The 18,619-nt window shown below is 42.9% G+C and overlaps 1 protein-coding gene across 1 annotated transcript; it reads right to left on the reverse strand.

Annotated features, from left to right (window-relative positions):
• Window positions 1-1,384: 1,384 nt before the first annotated feature.
• Window positions 1,385-17,475, reverse strand: E2F7 (E2F transcription factor 7). The gene is made up of 12 exons (XM_041465678.1): window positions 17,395-17,475; window positions 14,605-14,880; window positions 12,500-12,668; window positions 9,825-10,106; window positions 9,030-9,188; window positions 7,842-7,979; window positions 6,813-7,007; window positions 6,080-6,164; window positions 4,941-5,460; window positions 3,793-4,063; window positions 2,123-2,547; window positions 1,385-1,561 (listed from the first exon to the last, which is right to left on the reverse strand). Exons 1-12 carry the CDS (start codon window positions 17,473-17,475, stop codon window positions 1,385-1,387), a joined length of 2,778 nt encoding a protein of 925 aa, XP_041321612.1.
• Window positions 17,476-18,619: the final 1,144 nt, after the last annotated feature.

Genomic DNA, 18,619 nt, shown 5'->3' on the forward strand with positions numbered 1-18,619 from the left:
AGTTTGCTACATTAGTGAAAACATACCCAAACATAAGAGCATCAGCTCTTAAAATTCTATCCTATATTGATAATAGCACCATCCATTGTTTGAGAACTCTGAATGTGAGATGTTAAGACTTTTCTTCCTCATTATGTTCTCCTAGGGTATACTGATAATTCTTTATTAATTTTTTATATTACTTTAAAACTCAAGGCTCCTGCTCTTTTCAACTTCTTTTTCTGGTTTAGATAGATAAGATCTCCCTTGTCTTCCCCACATGCTCAAAAGCACTATTAACTAGTCACAAAATTCCTGCAAGTGAAGAGTTAGGCACTTAAGTACATACCCCTCAAGTACACTTAAGTAAACAGCTAAGTAGGCACTTAGTAGACTCAGGTTAGACTGAATCTAATAATGAGTGAGGTTAATGACTTATCAGTGTTCCTTAGTCATAAAGTCTAGACTGGATATTTAAACAGGAGATGAAATCTTAGCACAGTCCTCTCAGTGGTTTGTCTCTCCCAAATCACTTTGTCAAACCTGATAAAGGATTCAGATTTTGTTTTCTTTACATCTAACTTGCAAATTTTGTTCAAAGTAAAAGTACAAACAAAAACAAAACAACCAACCCAAGGACTAATACAGTTCATTAACACAACTATAAAAATGTCAACATTCACAGTTATTTTGGTCTTAATATTTTTCACATGTATACATTCAATCATACCGTGTTATTATTAGGTTTTTCTAACCACAAGTGCTGGGCAAATTGTACCACAACCAACTGACATTCAAGTAATCCTACCCTGAGAAAATCTGTTATTCTGAAACGGCAAAAATCCTTTTTTGCACTAATCCCACTCCAACATACAAAATAAAAAGCAAGAGGCTGCACTGCAGAGGCAGGCTTTGATAGTTTGGAACCAAGGAAGCAGTTGCTGTCACAACTGCAAGAGTTTATAATTTTCACCACAGATTTACTCAGGGTAAGTAGAATACATGCAAATGAAATGCTTACCCCAGATAAGTGCTAGACATCTCACTTAAAACCATGAATAAAGAACCCCTGGGGATTCCAAAATAATTTGTTTGCATCTCCTCACAGAAATCAAGAGAGTTTTCCAAATTAAAATCACAATTACAATTTGACGCCCACAAGGCTGTGTGAAACCCAGAATCTGGATTCAAATCAGTACTGGAGGAACAATTCAATAAAAGGATTTCTGTACCAAAGGTCATTTTGAAGAAGATGGCTAACAGAACCAGTGGGTGAATGGATAGTGGGGAAGCATGCCAAAAGGGGTGACATTTTAACATGCTCCTCTTGCCGGGTAAGAGCTTGTTCTCTTGTAATTGATACAGGGTCTGAGGACAATCTGCCCACCCCTTGCAAAGAGTGGAATTAGTCAGGGCTGGTACTAGAGATTTCCAGTCTCCTCTGCACAGAGCTGGCATTTCTGGTCTGGTTGCCTTCATTTTTCTTCCATGCCACAGGGTCTCCAAGACTTCCAGGAGTTTTGAAAAATGCCTCATTATGTGCAGGACGAATACTCTTGGGAGTGAGAGGAGCTGACGAAGGCTATTTGTGGAAAAAAAAAAAAACAAAAAACAAAACCCCAAAGTGATTCAGCATAGTTCTCTCAAAGTCTAGACACAAGCAGGCAAACAGAGGACAGCTGCGAGGCATTAATCCCTGCACCCTTTTCCATTACATAGTGAAGAGAGATCAGAACAGGGCTCAGGGGATAATCCAGGATACTACTACCTGAAAACTGTTGCAACCAGCTGATTCCAGAATTCTGACACAACCCTCCTGTCCTCCTAATGTTTTTCTGTAGCCATTGCATAACACATAGTGACACTATCAGATGGGGAAAAAAACTTTAGATTGCTGGGGGATTTTAGAATTTCTGTAAGTTATAAAACCACTTCATTGTTCAGTACTAAACATGCTATGCTGGGCTATGACTTCAACAGCGTCCCACACCCTGTGCCACCCGTGAGATGACACGCACAAGCTCAGTGGAAGACCAGCTCTCAGCATGCCAACTCGGCACTGACACCAGCCTGCGGCACACGCTGCCATCAGGCACCTGGCACAGCTCCTTCATCACCACTCCTGCCCACCTGTCCCCCTTACCTGCTGCAGCTTCAGAAGGGTCACCGGGTGTCCCATACACACAGGGGAGTCCAGCTTAACAGCACTGCAAGATCTTGTAAGGACAGGACTCAGGTGCAGAGCCGGGGGAGCCGGCTGCTGTGGATCCACCGAAGGGGCGGGTGAGACCTTGGGGGTGACAACGGCCGTGGTGCTTATGAACACAGGGGTGGTTGATGCCAGGCTGGACATGCTGAAATTCGTGGAGGCAGCAGCTGAGAAGGAGCCATCAGGAACTGAGGAAAGAGGACTGGTGAACGAAGGAGAACAGACGAGAGGGAAGGAAGCCAAGGCTGCTGATGGCACCATGACACAGGGTACACTCAGAGAAGGCAACTGGTTCGCAGCCAGGCTGATGGCACCAGGGGCTTGGTTTGCAGAGAACAGGAAATTAAAACTGCTTAATCCTAAACCAAAAAGAGAAAAAACAAAGCATTAATAATATTGAAAAAGGGAATTAAACTACTGTAACTTCATCTACAATAGGAAAAGTGTGTGACAGTAGAGAAAAGTCTGCCTAGGAAGTAAACTATGACAAAACCAATAAAAAATAAGGAAGAAAAGTCAATCCCCTAACTCTTCCAGCTGCCTTTCCTTATTTGCCTCCATTTTCCCCCCTAATTGTCTATTCACTGTACCTGCATCCATTTACTTTGGTAATATGAAGCACCAACCACATCCCTTACTGTTTCCTGCTCCTAACTTTGATTACAAGCAATATCCTGGCTAAATAAACTTTTTTTTCCCACTAACTGGAATTATCCTCTGCTATATGAAAACATAGACATTACTTTTAATGAGGAAAAAAAACCCAGACAAACCAAACCCAACAAATGGAAGACACCCACAAGGATATATCACAGAGTCATTAATTTTGCTGAGAACAGCTGAACTACTGTGTTGAAGCAGAAGCTGCTCTGGCTCCCAGCTTGTCTGATCTTCCAAAACACCAGGATCAGCATTTTTAAACTGAGCATCTTCAACCTAAGTGAAATGCCATAGACCCCACTCCGTGTCACAAGTGACTCAAAGACTAAAGCAGTAGTCGTGGAAATCTGCCACACATCCTGTTCCTACAAAGCAGTCATCCACTGCACACAAACACAGGCACTAAACATGGTGGACACGAAATCCCACTGCAGTATTTTCAACGGATTCCTCTAGATCCCCTCAGTGTCATACAAGCAGGGCTGGCTGCATTCCCAGTGCCTTGGGCTTCAGGGGTTATACTGATAATGCATGTTACAAGACAGTACAAAGTTTGAAGGTGATGAAATTCATACACTCAGGGGATGCTGCTGTTCTGTATTGGCCAGCTTTCTGCCAAATCTAGACTTCCAGCTTCTTTGAGATTTGAATGCTGGATAACTGTCTTTTTTGTACATAATTCAGAATTCATAACTGTCTTTTGTACATAATTCAGGCATGCAATGTTCAATGCTATTAATGTTTGGGAACCTCACAAAAATGTCTCTTTTCAGAGCAGCAATAGTTCACATTGAGTCAAGAGATTTCAGAGTTACTAAACTACTACAGAGAACTGCTGTCAGGGTTTTTTTATGCCAAATATTCACCTATTTGTAGGACTCAGTATTTGCTGAGTGAACAGATACAGAGGTTTGGGTGCCTCTAGATCTCATGGCTGTCCTTACCAGTAGTAGGCTGAACATAAAGGTACTGTGGTTGGAAAGGTTGATTGGCATTTTCTTTAGAGATGTGCTCATTTCCTGGAGGGGGTTCATCAGGGTCTTTTTTCTGAGATTGTTTTTCTTGCTCCTGACAATCTAAAGGCTTAGTAGACTCCTTGTTTGCCACCTCTGGAGCAGCAGGACTTGCAAGGTCAAGATGATTTGTTTCTAGATGTACAGCAGCTGAACAGCCACTTCCTGGGGAAGATTCTGCCTTGGGTGACTCAGAAGGCTTCTAAACAAAAAACAAAAGGGGAAATGAAGAGTTCAAACTGAAATAAAACAGTGCAATACCTCTCATGAACTTTCCCCATGCATCTGTGCAAAAGTGCAGCACAAACCTGATTAGAAAATCACCAAGTTAAAAGTTTTGTTTGGGGATTTGAAGAGTCATCTTAGTGATACCTAAACTCTGTACTGTTTGCTGCAGTTCACATTCAGTACTTGGATACTACATAAGAAATACCTGACCTCTGGGACTACTTTTTTATTGATAAGAAAAAACACTTGATTCAAGTGGTTTATATTCAATATTCAAATGGCTTATATGACATGGTGTTGAGCTTGACCCCTACTTCCAGTATTTAAGAGAATTCTGAGATAACTGCACATCACCTTCATCATCATTGTCTTTCTCTTACCAGCCTGCTGTGGGCAACTCTGGGCCTCAAAGAGAGGTACTCAGGCTGGAGAGTAGGGGAAAGAACAAATCACATTTGCTATAGCTCAGTAGAGTAAGCAACGCTGCTGCTGTCTGGGAAAGCCCAAGCTAACAGGGGAAGATGAGAAGTAATAATTACATTGATTTCTTCCCCTCTGACCAGTTGTTTTGCTGCAGAAAATGATCAGGATGTTATTTCCAAAGAACAGCTGAGCATCACATCACTGTGCAAAGCAACCCAAGTCCATTTTCCCCTGGTGGTGTGAAAACATCTCCCAGTAAATGCTTATACTTCCTGATACAGCCCACTTGCAAGTTTATTAACATGTGGGAGACAGCATTTTTATCTCTCAAGAGCAGTGTACTGAAATTTCCCTTCTGAAAACACTGATTTAGACAAAAATCCTTCCTTACTATGAGAAAGCCTAAGTGATAATGAAATTCACTTTACCTTGGGTACTACAAGTGAGAGGGGCAGATCATTGTGCTCCAACGTCTGCTTTTTGGCAGCTGGCTCTTCATCATCTACAGGTGCAGAGGGCGATGAGCACTTGTGGGAGCTGCGCTTTTGGCAGCCAGAGGGAGGTACAGCAGCCTGAGCTTCTGCACTCCTGTTTCCCAGGTCTCCCGCAGTGGGCAGGTGCTCCCTCAAGTTATTTTCCTGAAGACCACCACACAACATAAAAAGGGATGAAGAAGGGAAGCACAGGAAGGGTTGGTTGGGGACCAGGGTAGCTTTTCCATTTTCTGTTTTGGAGGCTGCTGGAGTGGAAGAGTGTGAAGCCTGGCTGCTGATACCATTTGGTAGTGAGAAGTTTGGCACATCTGCCTGAACCACAGGGAAAACTGCCTGAGGCAAAGGGTTAACACAAAAATCAGAGTCCCCAGGAACCGGAAGAAGGGAGAAAGGTAAGCTTATGTTGGAGCTCTTTGCTGAACTTAGTATCGTTTCAGTGTCACAAGCTTTATTCCTGAAAAACAAAAAAAACCCAAATAGTAATGAATATAGGAAGAACATTTATTCCAAAATTGAACCCCTATTCTATCCTTAGAAGCAAAGAGATACATATTTGGACATAAATGTGGAAAAATTCAACCCCCAAACAACAATTTTTATACAGTTTACAAGAAGGGTCACTTTTTATCACTGCTAGTATCACAGAAGCAGAGTTCTCAGGTTTCTGATAGACCAATAATGCTTTTGGCTGCACTTGACTAGTCAATAATTCACAAATTAATTCAAATTGGAATAGGTATAGAGAAGACAGATGACAGACAGAGATGCCTTCCATGGAATCATAATTTGCTCAAGCTACCCAGACAATAAGTCAAAGGATGCAGGAATTACCTATATAAACACATATGACAGAAAGAACTAGTGAAGCAAAACACCAATACTAGTACAAGTACAGATGGGTGTAAAATGACCATGGGGAAAAAAAAGGCTGTGCTGACATCCAGCAATATTAAAATTGTAATAACTAGACTTTATGGCAACTCTTTTATCTCAGTCTCATCAATGGAATCTATCCTTAAACTAAACATGACAAGCACAAAGCTGCAACTGGACAACAGCTAAGACCAACCTACCCAGTATCTTCTTCTATTTTCTGCCTGCAGATAGCTGCTAGATTTATCATTTCCGAACAATTTTCATCTGAATTCACGATACAGGCTGAAAGAACAAAGAGGAATTCAATTAATCACAGACAGGTTTACCAAGCATATTTTGATACTGGCCATATAAAATAATTGCTATAATTTTTCAGTCCTGACATATTTTTATAACATCCACTAATCACCAAGAGCCAGAACCTGCAAGACACTCAGAACTCTCAGTCCCACTGGAGACATGTTCAACATCATCATTTCCTATAAGAGGGAACTGTGAAAAGCCCTGTAATTACTTTATCTTTTTTAACAACTGTCCATTACATTGTTACAGTAAATTTCACTATATTAGGAACCATAAAATAAAGCAAGCATTTTGTGGCTAAAGAATTTTTCTTAATCAAGTTCTCACAGAAGAAATTGTAGTATAGTTGCAGTTAGTACAGAACAGAAGCATTTAACTGCAGAAAATAAACTGCAGATTCAATTGCAGTATGGCCCAAATTCACCTCATGTAACTTTAGGCATTTGACTGCAGGTTCTAAACCAGAAGTTTCATTGTCATGTGCACAGTAGAAATACAGGTATCTCCCAAGAGTAGATCACATATTTAATTATACTGATTCACCCAATCAAGTGCCTTAAATTGGTGCATGCTCTCACTTGGGCAGGTCCAGTGGGACAGAAAAGAACATGCTTCATTAGTAGTTACCTTGCCTCTCTTGACGTGGGCTGTTAGGCTCAGAACAGACCTTCCTTCTGGTTGCCTCACAAGGCTGTGCACTGTTAAATGAAGCGTGACGTGTAAACCTTTGCTTTGCAGTAGCACTGCTCTGGTACTGGGCACAGGCTCCTCTCTGTGTCTCTGGCAGAGGATCCGATGTTGGGCTGTGACCTCTCAGCTCATCTGTAGGGACATAATATTGTACAACAATCCTTCAGGCAACACAGCTCATAGTTTAGGCTTCTGCCATATTACCAAACTTGGCATTAAGGGAAGAGGCAACCTCTACATTATCTCAAACCTCACAAACTGGAACAAACCTAGAACTCAGTAAGCACCAGTGGACAAAGTAAGGGCTTCCTTCCTATCCATTCCATAGCAGCTACAGCAGCAGCTACATTCCAGTGTGCTAGACAGGAGAAGAAAGTGTACTAAGATAGTATTTATATTATCCTTCATTTCATTTGTTCCTGGCACTGTCCTGATGCAAATATCAAAGCCAAAAGGTTCCCTTTGCTCTGGCTTCCAGCCAAGGAACATCATCTTACAGAGATGTGCTATCCCACCACCTTGTTCTTAGCAGACAAAGCTTTTGTAGAAGGGGCCATATGCAAGAAACAGCCCTGCTCTAGCTTGTTGCGGCCCCTTACAAAGAAAATAATTCACTGTATAATTATGAAGGAATTACCAAAATTTTGCAACCCAGAACAGCTGTGGACCCAGACTTGAAGATGTCAGTGCTATCTGCTATTGCTCTACAATTCACACAGTTATGCATACAGTTATCTCAGTCAGCATAAACATACCTACAAGACACAGTGTCCTTCAACATCCCTCCACAGACCCAGATCTTGGGTGCAAAGTCTAACAAGGGCAAATGTTGAGCTGGCAGCAATTAATAATCACAGGGTATGCATTGTATGCTGAGCCATTCTTTACACACAGAAAGCAACCTTTTACCGCTTGGGAAGGGACTGCCAAAGCAAAAAGAAAATAAATGCAAGCTACACAAGTTACCAGTTTTTTCAGGGAATTCCACAGGCCCAATCCACTTGAAAGCTGGTTTGCGTCCTCGCTCCTCCGTGACGTGGACTTTCTTGATCAAGCCTAGGCTGGTGAGAACGTTGGCAATATCATACAGTCTTCGTACCTTTGCTAACCAGAGAAGGCAGGAGTAGATAACAGTCAGGTTTACAATGCATATAGAACATATCCATGTGCTAATTTCCTTCCAGACTATCACCACAGCTTTCATAGATGAGGTGGGCAAAATCAAATTGGGATGGACTTAGGCCACCTCCCATGAAGTCTGCCATGCCAGCTCCCATCTGATTGTCACTGCTACCTCATAGCTTAGCTGCTCAGGTTTAAACTCGTCTGCTTCATTTTGATGGATATAGGTTAGGGAGTGATTATAGCAACTTGCCCAGAAAAGGCAGCTACCTCCATGTGGGTAAAGAGAAGCTGGCAAAAAGCGGCACAAGGGTGCACAGCTGATCACAAGAAGACACCTATTTATAATTTCTAAAAATGTGACACACTCAGAAAAATCTCTGTGACTGTAGTAAATAACATCTTTGAGCTGACTATGATACCCACATATTTTCAAGCTAAACTCCTCACATTTTTTCTTATACTTGGTGTAGAATTTCAAGACTGAAGTGCAAGCACTTTATTTTAAAGTACTTGAAAGACTTAAAAGTCTTTATCTCAGAAGATTTATTTACTAATGCTAAGTTCTCCCATGTTATCCAAGGCACTGAAGTACTAATCCTCACTAACGGAAAGCAAACCCTGCCATCCAGCTGTAAAAGATTTCTGGGGTAAAAAGGAGAAGGAACATATTTCTCCAGAGAGAAAATTAATTCCATTAAATTAAACAACATGCTTCAGTTCTGAAACATCATTCGGAGCAGTACAGGAAACAGAGTTTAAGTATTAAAAAAAAATAAATAAATCAACAACAACGCATTTTCTTCTTATTCTGAAGCTAAACTTGGAGATAATTGTCAAAGTGACTCTTCCCCACACCAAGCTCTGTTTTCACAAATATGCATGTGCAATATAAAAAACGCCAGAAGATATTTCAGGAAAAGATGCACAAATTGCTTTTGCTGTTACTGGTGTCTGTTTACTGTCAGTCCAAACATGCCCCATTTTCTTTACTCACTGACTGATTGATTTGCCTCTCATTAGCCATCTTACTTTTAAATTTGCTGTAGTCCACTGTATCCTGGGTTTCTTCTATCAGTATCTTTGCTGCGATGTCCAGAGTGACTATCTTGGTCTTGGAGACAAGGAACAGCATGACAAACTTTTGGCTCATAATCCGCAATGACTTGTCCTTTCTGCTGTTTGCAGATGCTGTGTTACAAATAATACCCAAGCCTCTTAGCATATGTCATCCATCACAGCCAGAAAGCTAGTAAGAAGGTTTCTCACACAAAAAATAAGTAAAGTATTTCCATGCCAGAAAGCAGAAATTAATTGAAAGGCAGCAAATAATTGATTAATGCAGACAGGAGTCTCTCTTCAAAGGGCAATAAAAATTCAAACTTGCAGAAACAGCTTTTAGGAAGTGAAATTCCAAAGCTGATTCTATGTTATGCTACACAGTTGTGTGCCACTGTAATTTTGTGACTCTAGTGGACTTTGTAACTTAAAACCATCATGTGTTTTGTGGGCAGCATGCAAAATGAAGATGGTTCTTTCTGACAGGATAAAGCATTACTGTCAGATACAGGTGGGGAAAGAACTGGATTGTTCAGCAGAACTTCCTGCTAGTCTGTAAGACAGAGAGAAAAATCTGTCTTGAGACCTATGTTAGGGACAGAATAGAAGGAAGAATTCTGTACTTTCCGTGGTGAATTCAGCACCTTTTTGCAAAGGATAACTTTTTATTATTTAATTTAGAGGCAAAGAAAGGGAAAAAGTGACATAGTAAACTGGAGAAAGAGATTTTGTGTCTGTGTATCACCACACTTTTAGTAATCATCCTACCAGAGGTGCAATCCGGTTCTGAAAAGTCCAGTAATGGTCTGTCTTGAGAATCTGGAATAGTTTCCTTTTTCCGTTCTCCAAATTTGTATTCTAAGTCCTGTTCCTTGTTCTGGGAGGTCATTAACTCTCCATACTGCAGCTCTCCTGCCTCCTGAAGCATTTTCAGAGTTTGATTGAGGTTGTGCCGGCCATGCCAGCAGTATTGGTTCTTGGCCACACGACTGACCAACTGCAATGACTCCAGGACGTTCACAATATCGTAAATTCGTCTCCTCTCAACTCCTGTTTGGGAAGTGGGGGGGAGCAAATAAAAAAGACATAGATGCTCATTTTAGTTCAGCAGAAGCAAACAGAGAACAGGTTGTTCTCTAACAGACATTTTCACTGTTCACGTGGACACATTCTATTAGATACATCTATATTTGCACACTGAAAATCTGCCTTATGTGTGGCCAGCTTCACAGTATGTTGCTCTTTGTCCGCTTTCTTAACTTCCAGCCCAGCCATGGCTGCAGCTCAAAGCACCTACACTGTGTTTAGAACTGATTGCAGTCTGCCAGCCCCGTTCACTCAGACCTACCCCAACTGTCCCAGGGTCTTCAGAGCACTTTGGCCCTTCCTTAGAGAGCTTCAGCACTCAGACACATAGCTGTACACAAGCCTGTGTGTAACAGGGCAGAAAAGGGCCGGTCAATGCACAGAGATAAAAGCCCCTCGTACAGGAACCAGGGGGAGTGCAGTCCTCCACTTGCATTTACAGTGACACAATTACTTTTACTTGCTAAGCAAGTACCAAGTAAAGGGGCATCAACAGTTTCACAAGGTGCAGAGCGCCAAAGAATGAGACCTACTGTTCTCAAACACAACAGAAACAAATTATCCGTGCTGGCTGGGTCTAGTCCTATAGGAAATTTATGAAATATGTCCAACTTGAGTTCAGCCTGACTGATTTGAGCAAGGTTGGGGACTGAATATGAACAGGTTGGTGGCAATGCTGTCCTAAGTGCTTGTGTCCAGCGCTGTTTGAAGCATGGCTGTTATATGTAAAACAATGTACTATAAGCTGGTAGCAGCATCTGCACCAAAAGTCTTCTAACAGTTAACATCAGCTGAGCAGAACAAGTGCTAGTTAGGGTGAAAGGTTTTGAAAACTTCCCTGCGGGAGGCAAGGCCATAATGTACCTGGTTACCCATTTGAAGAATAGGCATAATACTTGCCAGCCTCAAACACCTATTGGGTGAAACAATTCATGAGTATTTCCAAGTGTGGGAAGAATTTGGAGCGAAACATAATTCAGAAAAACAAGAGTGTTACACATATCCTGCTGTCTGTCAGGCACCAGCAGTACGGCCCCCTTTGTGGCCTTCCACACGTCTTCGGTGAACAAAGCAATATACATTTGTAGCAAAAGCTGTATCACAGACATCATTTGTTACATTGAGAGCAGCAACATCAGCAGGGGGTAATTTTGTGGTCACTGAAGCAAATGGACACAAGCAAAGAAGGGAAAACCAAAGGGAGAAGGACAAGCAAAACCTTCCCCTTTCTGGGAGGTAAAATTTCCAACAGTAAGTTTTAGAAGAAAGTTTCTGTTATTCAGGAAAGCAAGGTAATGCCACTCCCAACACAGAATAGAGCGCTATTCATGTTCAGCTGTACAAGGCTGGAGTATGAGCATCTCATGCAAACACATAAAGGAGTAAATGCAGAATCTCAAAGAACAATTAATTTAAAAAATAATTTATCTATTTACCTAATCTGTTTCTATCCTATTTCCAATTCACTCTGCCAAGGCAAATAAATGGGTATTTCGAGGCCTTTCTTAACAGAGTCACAGAAGACATCATTCTTCTGTTCCTTTTCTTCCCAAACCAGAAAAATTTGCCACATCTTTTCTGTTAATACCTGAGTTTTAAATGTAGACACAAGATTTATTTAGTTTAAGTCCAATTTTGTAAAGGCCTTCCTAGCTAAGAAACAACCTCTCCAAGGACTCAGATATTTTTGTTATTAATGTGTCCTGTTTGTTATTAATGAGTCCTCTCTCCCAAGTTTTATTACTTCTTGCAGATATTTCATTAATCTTTCAACTAAAACCAAACTTAACAGCAGAACCAGCAAATGTGCTACTCAAAACAAGACCTTTTCTCATGGTACTCTTGTAGTTCTCCCAGTGCCTTCCCATCACAAGGTGATATTCAAAGCTAAGGTAACCTTGATGAACCACGTGATCTCAGAAGATACGATGTCAAACATGTTCACAACTCAGGGAGTAAACACAACTGATCTCCTACACATACCAGTTTGTTCATTTTGGCAAAATTTGTTGTCTGTAAGCCCTCCTTCAGAGGGTTTGTAAATCCTATCTCCTTCAGTGTTCAATGAATTGAATATTTAAGAAAGCAACAGAGTTGGTAAACAGCTGGAAGCAAGATCTGTCCAGTAAAAAGTGCAGAAAGTCAGAAAGCAGATTTCAAAATGGTAGTGCTACCAAACAACAAAGACACTGAAGAATATTAGGCATTTCCAACTCTTGATTAGTATGATTAGAAGAGCATCCAGACCCTGGGAAAGGTAGATCTTGAATGTAGTCTGTTAGAATATGATCTTTGGAAGGCCCACCTGTTAGGTTACCCCAGGGGATCAGTTACCCCAGTTTCACAGGTATACATACCAAGAATTGAAGCCACTTCATCCAAAGAAATGGTAGTTTTCTCTGTTGACAATGGATAATTTGGATAGCGAGCTAGAAACTTTTGGCACAAGAGTCCTAAGCTTTTCTGTTTTCTGCTGGGCCTCTGCTTTTCAAATTCATCAACCGTGCTGTCATCTACTATAACATACTGTTAAAAAATAAATGTTAACCCTTTAGTGCAGAGCTTTTAAAAGCAAGACATAGTCAAGTGAGGCTTATTTCAGATGTTATCAATATTTAAGATCAGATTTTCTAATTAATAAAAACATGGACTCCTTGAAAGCACAGAGCACTTGGATAACACAATTGCAAGCTCTTCTTATTTCATCACACAAGACAGCTACAGAAAAAAATCTTATCTGTGCAATCATGAAATAGTGGTCATGCATAAGGAAAAAAACCAGTAAGATCAACATTCAAGACTAGCAGATGGTAAGATTATACTTGGAAAGAGTATTTCCTTTGGAAACAAGAAGAATATGCTCTCAAACACTTCTGGATCTAATAAAACTGGAGATGCAGAAGCCATCAAGAAGTTCCTGCAATACCTCTGTTTGCTGAATTTTATAGTGACTCTATCACTTCAAGAAACTGGTGACTGGGGAAGGGGTGGGGGCACTTTACTCAGAGACTATAAAAGGTGCTAGTTCAGTCTCTCAAACCTTAAACTTAGTCAAGATGTTAGCTTAAGTAATTCTGTAGGATGGTCTGAAAGTGGTCTTTCTGACCCTGCAGTGGGAAAAAATAGAAACCAGCAAAACCGTGGTGGCAAGAATGTAGGAAGAGGTATGTTTGTTTATCACAAAACAAGAATGATGGAGGATTGTTTTGCACTGGTAACTCTGGGGTTATCTTCTGTGTTATAAAAAGGAAAAGAAGTCTTGCCCTCTGGCAAAGAAAAGCTGAAGGTGGTGGTAGCTGTTGAAACCTGTGTTTCCTAGTTTATGGGATCTTAAACTGTCTTTAGCTAGCTGCAAGTAAGTTACCTTGTGGCAGGCTGGTGCTCTGGTAGAATTGAGTTTTATGTGGTACAGAAATAGCAGTATTCTTACTCTAAAACTTTTCCTTCTTTTGCATGTTACCCTTCTAAGTGTAGAAGATTATTAAATGAAAGTTTTATTAACTAGGAAATAATTGAACTCTTTATAGTAGCTACCCCAAAAATGCTGTGTGATCTTAACAGGCTTGGAGTGGTAATGAACCAACCTTAAACATCAACTATTTTTTACCTAATGGACACTATGTTAGGAATGATCTCTAGGGAACTGTTTGCTTAGTTATGACTAGGAAAACTGCACAATTTTTACACTACTGTTGCTACTGCAGTTGCTGTAAAAACTACACTTCCAGAGTGATCTGTACCTATGAAATGATACTTCTCAGTAGAAGGACCCAGAATTATTGTCCTGTAGCTGAAATCAACAGGGAAGGATATCCTACAAGAAATAAATGAGAGGAGGAAAAAAAAGAGCATGAAGGAAGAAAACTGCAATGATGCTTACTACAGTGTGATGTCATTCTCTCCAGGGACAGACTTAATGAAGTGAGGACAGGAATCAACCCCTGCATTGCCTAAGTCCTGTGAAGTATAAATTTTAATGCTTGACCTTGCTTTCTGACCACTAGTTTGGGGGCTGTGGTGAAAGTGGGAAAAAAAAGCTTTTGCAGACCACTTTGCAGGACAGTTGCAGATGGGGTCTAAGATTTGGAGAGTATGTTCTCTCATTGTCGAATTTATTTTTGAAAAGGATGCTTGTTTAAAACAGATCTGGCAATTTTCTTTCTAATGTGGTCCAAAAGCACTTCACTTGGGGAAATTAAACATTTAAGCTCTACTTCCTTCATTGTCCTTTTAAATAATATTCAGGCTCTTGAGGGGACCTCAGGTCAATTACTAGGTAAGACAGTTACTTTTGAAGTCCTGCTGCTCAGACATGGCTGTGTAGGCAGCTGTCCTTGGGAATGTCTTACAATTCTGCACCATTCCATAGGAAGCAAAGAACCAGTTGGAAGAAATCTGAGGAGCAACTTAAGGAAGATGTGAATCCTAACTGAATACAAGGTGATCGTGTTCTGAGTCTCACCTGTAACGAATCAGGTGTGTCACTCTGCTCACTGTTTTCTATGGGTCTGAAGAGCTCTTTCTTCTTTTCCCTGTCCCTCATGTCAGGACTAGCAGCACTAACAAGAATCTTCAGGTTAGCAGTAGGAGTCCAGGGATCAGGTTGAGGTCTGTCAGTGATCTTAACAGGTGTAATTGGATTTCTTTCCGGTGTGCAGCCTTTTTGCTTCGATAAATCAATAGGTTCATTCTTAATGGGAGTCTTTGGGGCCATCCTGGATCGATCATATATGTTTTCCTATTAAAAACAAAGTTTTTTAGACACAAGAGGAAAAAACCATTCCATCAATCAATTTCATTATTCTTATGAAGTTATTTTTACTGACTTGTGCCTTGGTACTCAGCTATATTTAGCACAGTTCTTCTGCCTTTGTGTGGAATGTCAAAATATTCTACATGTTGCTATACTGGAGGAAGTGTATTTGAGATACTGCCTTGAAATACAGACCCTGAGGTCACCCAATCTAACCTGTGGCCTAAAGGTTAGGCTTTTAAACTCTGACTGTTCTTACAAGAAAGCATTGCCCACAAACATAAATCACCAAATTGCAGGGAAACTGAAATCATGCACTGGCCACATTACACTTAGCAAGAAAGTAGAGTTCTCTTTGAAAGGTCCCAGGTTAAAAGCCGTGCTGGGGATGCAGCTCATCTCACAAAATATCAAACTAAAGGGGACATAACCTCGTGTCCAAGCAAGGAAAGTTTTGCATCTGCACAGTCTGCTGCCCAAAGCAACCAAGAAAATCTTCAAAACTGTTCCTTGACTACAGCTAAGAGCTGCTAGGAGGAAAAGTCTGATTCATCAGCTGATTTTTATCTTTTCATGAATGATGCTCAATTCTTTCCAGTCCCTAGCTGCCATCAAACTTTTTTTGTATTTCAGCTCTGGATCTCTTTCTCTCACTGCAAGAATTATCACTACAGACGAACTCCCTTCAAGGGATCAACTGAAGGAAGCATTATTGGTATCCTTGATATAATATATTTTATTTTGTGCTGTAAGAAATCCAATTCAGAAATTAAATAAAGGCCCGAAACAAAATATTAATTTATACTGGATTACCATAAGAACTTTCTAAAGTTTTGCCTTTTACTTGGAGTAATTTAACTATTCTGTAGCTGAAATATATTTAAATAGGTGATTCCAAGGGTCATCCTAGCAGGCACAGTCTAGCTGGAAAGCAGAAAAAAGTTCTAGTAACAACTGAAACTGGCTTTTACTAGGTGCAGTTTTGTAGCATTCAGACTGGAAACAAATTTGGCACATCAAAAGCATTGTGCTCTGAGCACTGATGAACACTTCTGCATACATTCATCTATGAATTACCCAAAAGGATGTAATAAATACATCTCTTTTTTACAACTAACAGTCAGCCAGTTGTAACTTACTACACTGTGATAAATAGGGGTCAATTTAGAGGCCTTGGAATATATATTCATATAGTGTTGGCACTCAATATTTTCTTGCAATTTCACGTTTGGCAGTGAATCAACCCTTAAGTAATGCAGAAAGTCTATCTTCCCCTAAAGTTTCTGTTCATTATGGCTGGTGGCAGTGGAGCTGCAGTGAGGGCAGCTGAAGCAACCTGCTGTTTCAGTACCTCAGATGTTCATGTTTGTGCAAATACAATGAAAAGCACATGACTATGCCCTTTCAAATCATTTTTTCCTACTATCAGGTCTTAATTTTCTACTATCATTATTACCTAAGGTAAGAAACACTTTTACCCTCTCTCCCCTTTTTTTTTTTTTTCAGTAGCTGCAACACACTGTGAAGTCCTACCTGTATTGCACAAAATCTCAAGGGCAGTTGGTTGAAGAATGAGATAGAGAACAGGAAAGGCCAGCCTGATGAACTTAGTATGTGAGCAGGAATTGAAACAAATCTCTGATGTAATAGGAGTGTAATCTGACAAGAACTGTGTGAATTTTGGAGGACTCAGATTGAGCATGGACAACAGGTCATGAATTGCATCTAGTTCAGGAGACACTACCGAGCAAGGTTATGCCCAAGACTACACAGGCTGTCTCCTGGCTGCTGAGGCAGCAGGAAACAATGAGCTTGCTCCTTGCTGAGTGGCCCTACTTAGCCTCTTGACTGGAGAGCTCCACTTTATGAATACAGGCCAGAAGGCAAGCATAGTGGACGTATCCACGAGTGTGCTCAAACTACTGTTAATTAACAGAACTATACTATTCCTGTGCCAAGTTAAGAACCTTGTGGTTCTTACCTTTAGAATCATGAGTCTTTACAAGAGCCTTCTCCACCTTACCACATGCTAGCCACTGGGATACTTGAGATCACTGAGTGAGTTCTACTCAGGTGAAAGCTGAATGGTGTTTCCCTGCGAGCGTAGTGCCAGAACGCGATCACTTCACTTACTGACACGGCTGGCACGACTCAGGCTTCTACACGGGGTTATTTCTTTACCTTAAGGGTAGTGCTGGACATCCCAGTGCCCCAGGTGCTCACAGGGAAGATGCTGCTGCACAGTAAGAGGACAGAGCAGGTCCGATGGGCAGCACCTCAAAGGCTGCCCACGGGAGCCACACAAGCGGCGCAGAGCCCGACTCCCCTCCAAGCGCCCCGGGCGGCGGCCCTGCACCCGCGGCGCTGGGGCTCCGTGGCGCTCTGGCCGCCCCCTCCCTCTTCCTCTCCTCCCCGCACCGGCCCGCGGCTCCGGACAGCGCCTGCAGGGAACGCGCGGCGCCGAACCGGACCGGGCCCCCCGCCGGCGCTCCCGCTCACCTTCTGGGCCGCCTCGGCGCGGCCCCGCCGCCCCGGCCGGGCGCTCGCCAGGTCCCGCAGCGCCAGGACGCTCACCTCCATCTGCAAAGCGAGAAGGCGCTTTTAGCCCGGCTCTTAAGAGGAGCCGCTCCCGTCCCCGGAGGGACGCGCGGGGAGCGCGGCCGCTCGGGGCTGCGTTCCCGGGCAGGGAAGGAGGGAAGGAGGGAGGGGAGGGAGCGGGAGGCTCGGCGGGCTCCGCGCCCTCACCTCGGCCGGGGCCGGGGCGCGCGGGGGGCGCGCGGCTCTGCCGCTCCCGCCAGGCGCCCTCAGACATCGCTTTACAATCCGGCCAATCAGGCGCGGCCGCCGGGGAGCCCCGGCCGCGCCGCCGGCCAATCAGCGCGCGGGCAGGCGGCGCGCGGCATCGGGCGCGCGGGACGGGGACTCCCGCCCGCGCGGAGCCGTTTCGCTCCTTTTCTTGGCGCCGCCGCCCTCCCCCCGCGCCCTTCCCGCCGCCCGCCGCGCCAGGCGGGAAAGGGCCGGCGCTGCCTCCGCCCGGAGAGCCGCCGGAGCCGCTGCCCGTCCCGAAACCCGCTAGCGGGGAGCGAGGGCTGAGACAGCGAGAGGCGGGTGCCCCTCGGTGGCCCGGCCGCCGGCTCGTAGGAAACGCCGCCGCGGTGTCCGCGCCGGGGCAGCGCCGCCCGGGGCGTGGGTCCAGCGGCTCAGCAGCCCCGGCAGCTCGGGCAGCGCTGTGGCCCTCCACCGCATCCCCTGAAGCGAGTCGGAAAGGTAGAGCGAGCAGACGCCATGGGGAGCGGTGTGGAGCCTTCGCTTTTCCCTGAGGCTGCTCCGTGCGTTTCCCTCCTTTGGTACCTCATTACGCACCCAGATAGAGGAAGAACTAAAAGGGAGCCGTGTCCAAAGTTAACAAAGCAAACAAATCCCGGCAGCCTGTGAAGTGGTGCAGTGATGAGATTATAGTCGTACCTGTTGAGACTAGGGAGACACAAAGTTGCCAAAAAAAAAAAAATAAAAAAGGAAAAATTGTTAAAATCATTGCTTTCTGCAATGCTGAATACTTCAGTTACGAAAGTAATTGCTCTTCGCTTGAGACCAAAAAAAAAAAAAAAAGGGGAAAATTGTCAAACTCATCGCTTTCTGCAATGCTGAATACTTCAGTTACGAAAGTAATTGCTCTTCGCTTGAGACCCTTGCTGGAGAAATTTGCTCTGTGCAGTGTAATTAA

This window comes from Pyrgilauda ruficollis, unplaced genomic scaffold (genome assembly GCF_017590135.1).
Source record: "Pyrgilauda ruficollis isolate IOZ18807 unplaced genomic scaffold, ASM1759013v1 scaffold19, whole genome shotgun sequence".
NCBI classification, from domain to species: Eukaryota; Metazoa; Chordata; class Aves; order Passeriformes; family Passeridae; genus Pyrgilauda; species Pyrgilauda ruficollis.

Bases quoted from the DNA above. Each gene is read 5' to 3' on its own strand.
- E2F7 (XM_041465678.1), bottom strand. From the start codon at position 17,475: ATGGAGGTGAGCGTCCTGGCGCTGCGGGACCTGGCGAGCGCCCGGCCG. The intron at 7,980-9,029 runs GTAAGATGGCTA...TTCTCTGGTTAG, and splicing joins GGACTACAGCAAATTTAAAA to CAAAGGTACGAAGACTGTAT. The intron at 7,008-7,841 runs GTAACTTGTGTA...ATGTCCCTACAG, and splicing joins GGAATTCCCTGAAAAAACTG to ATGAGCTGAGAGGTCACAGC.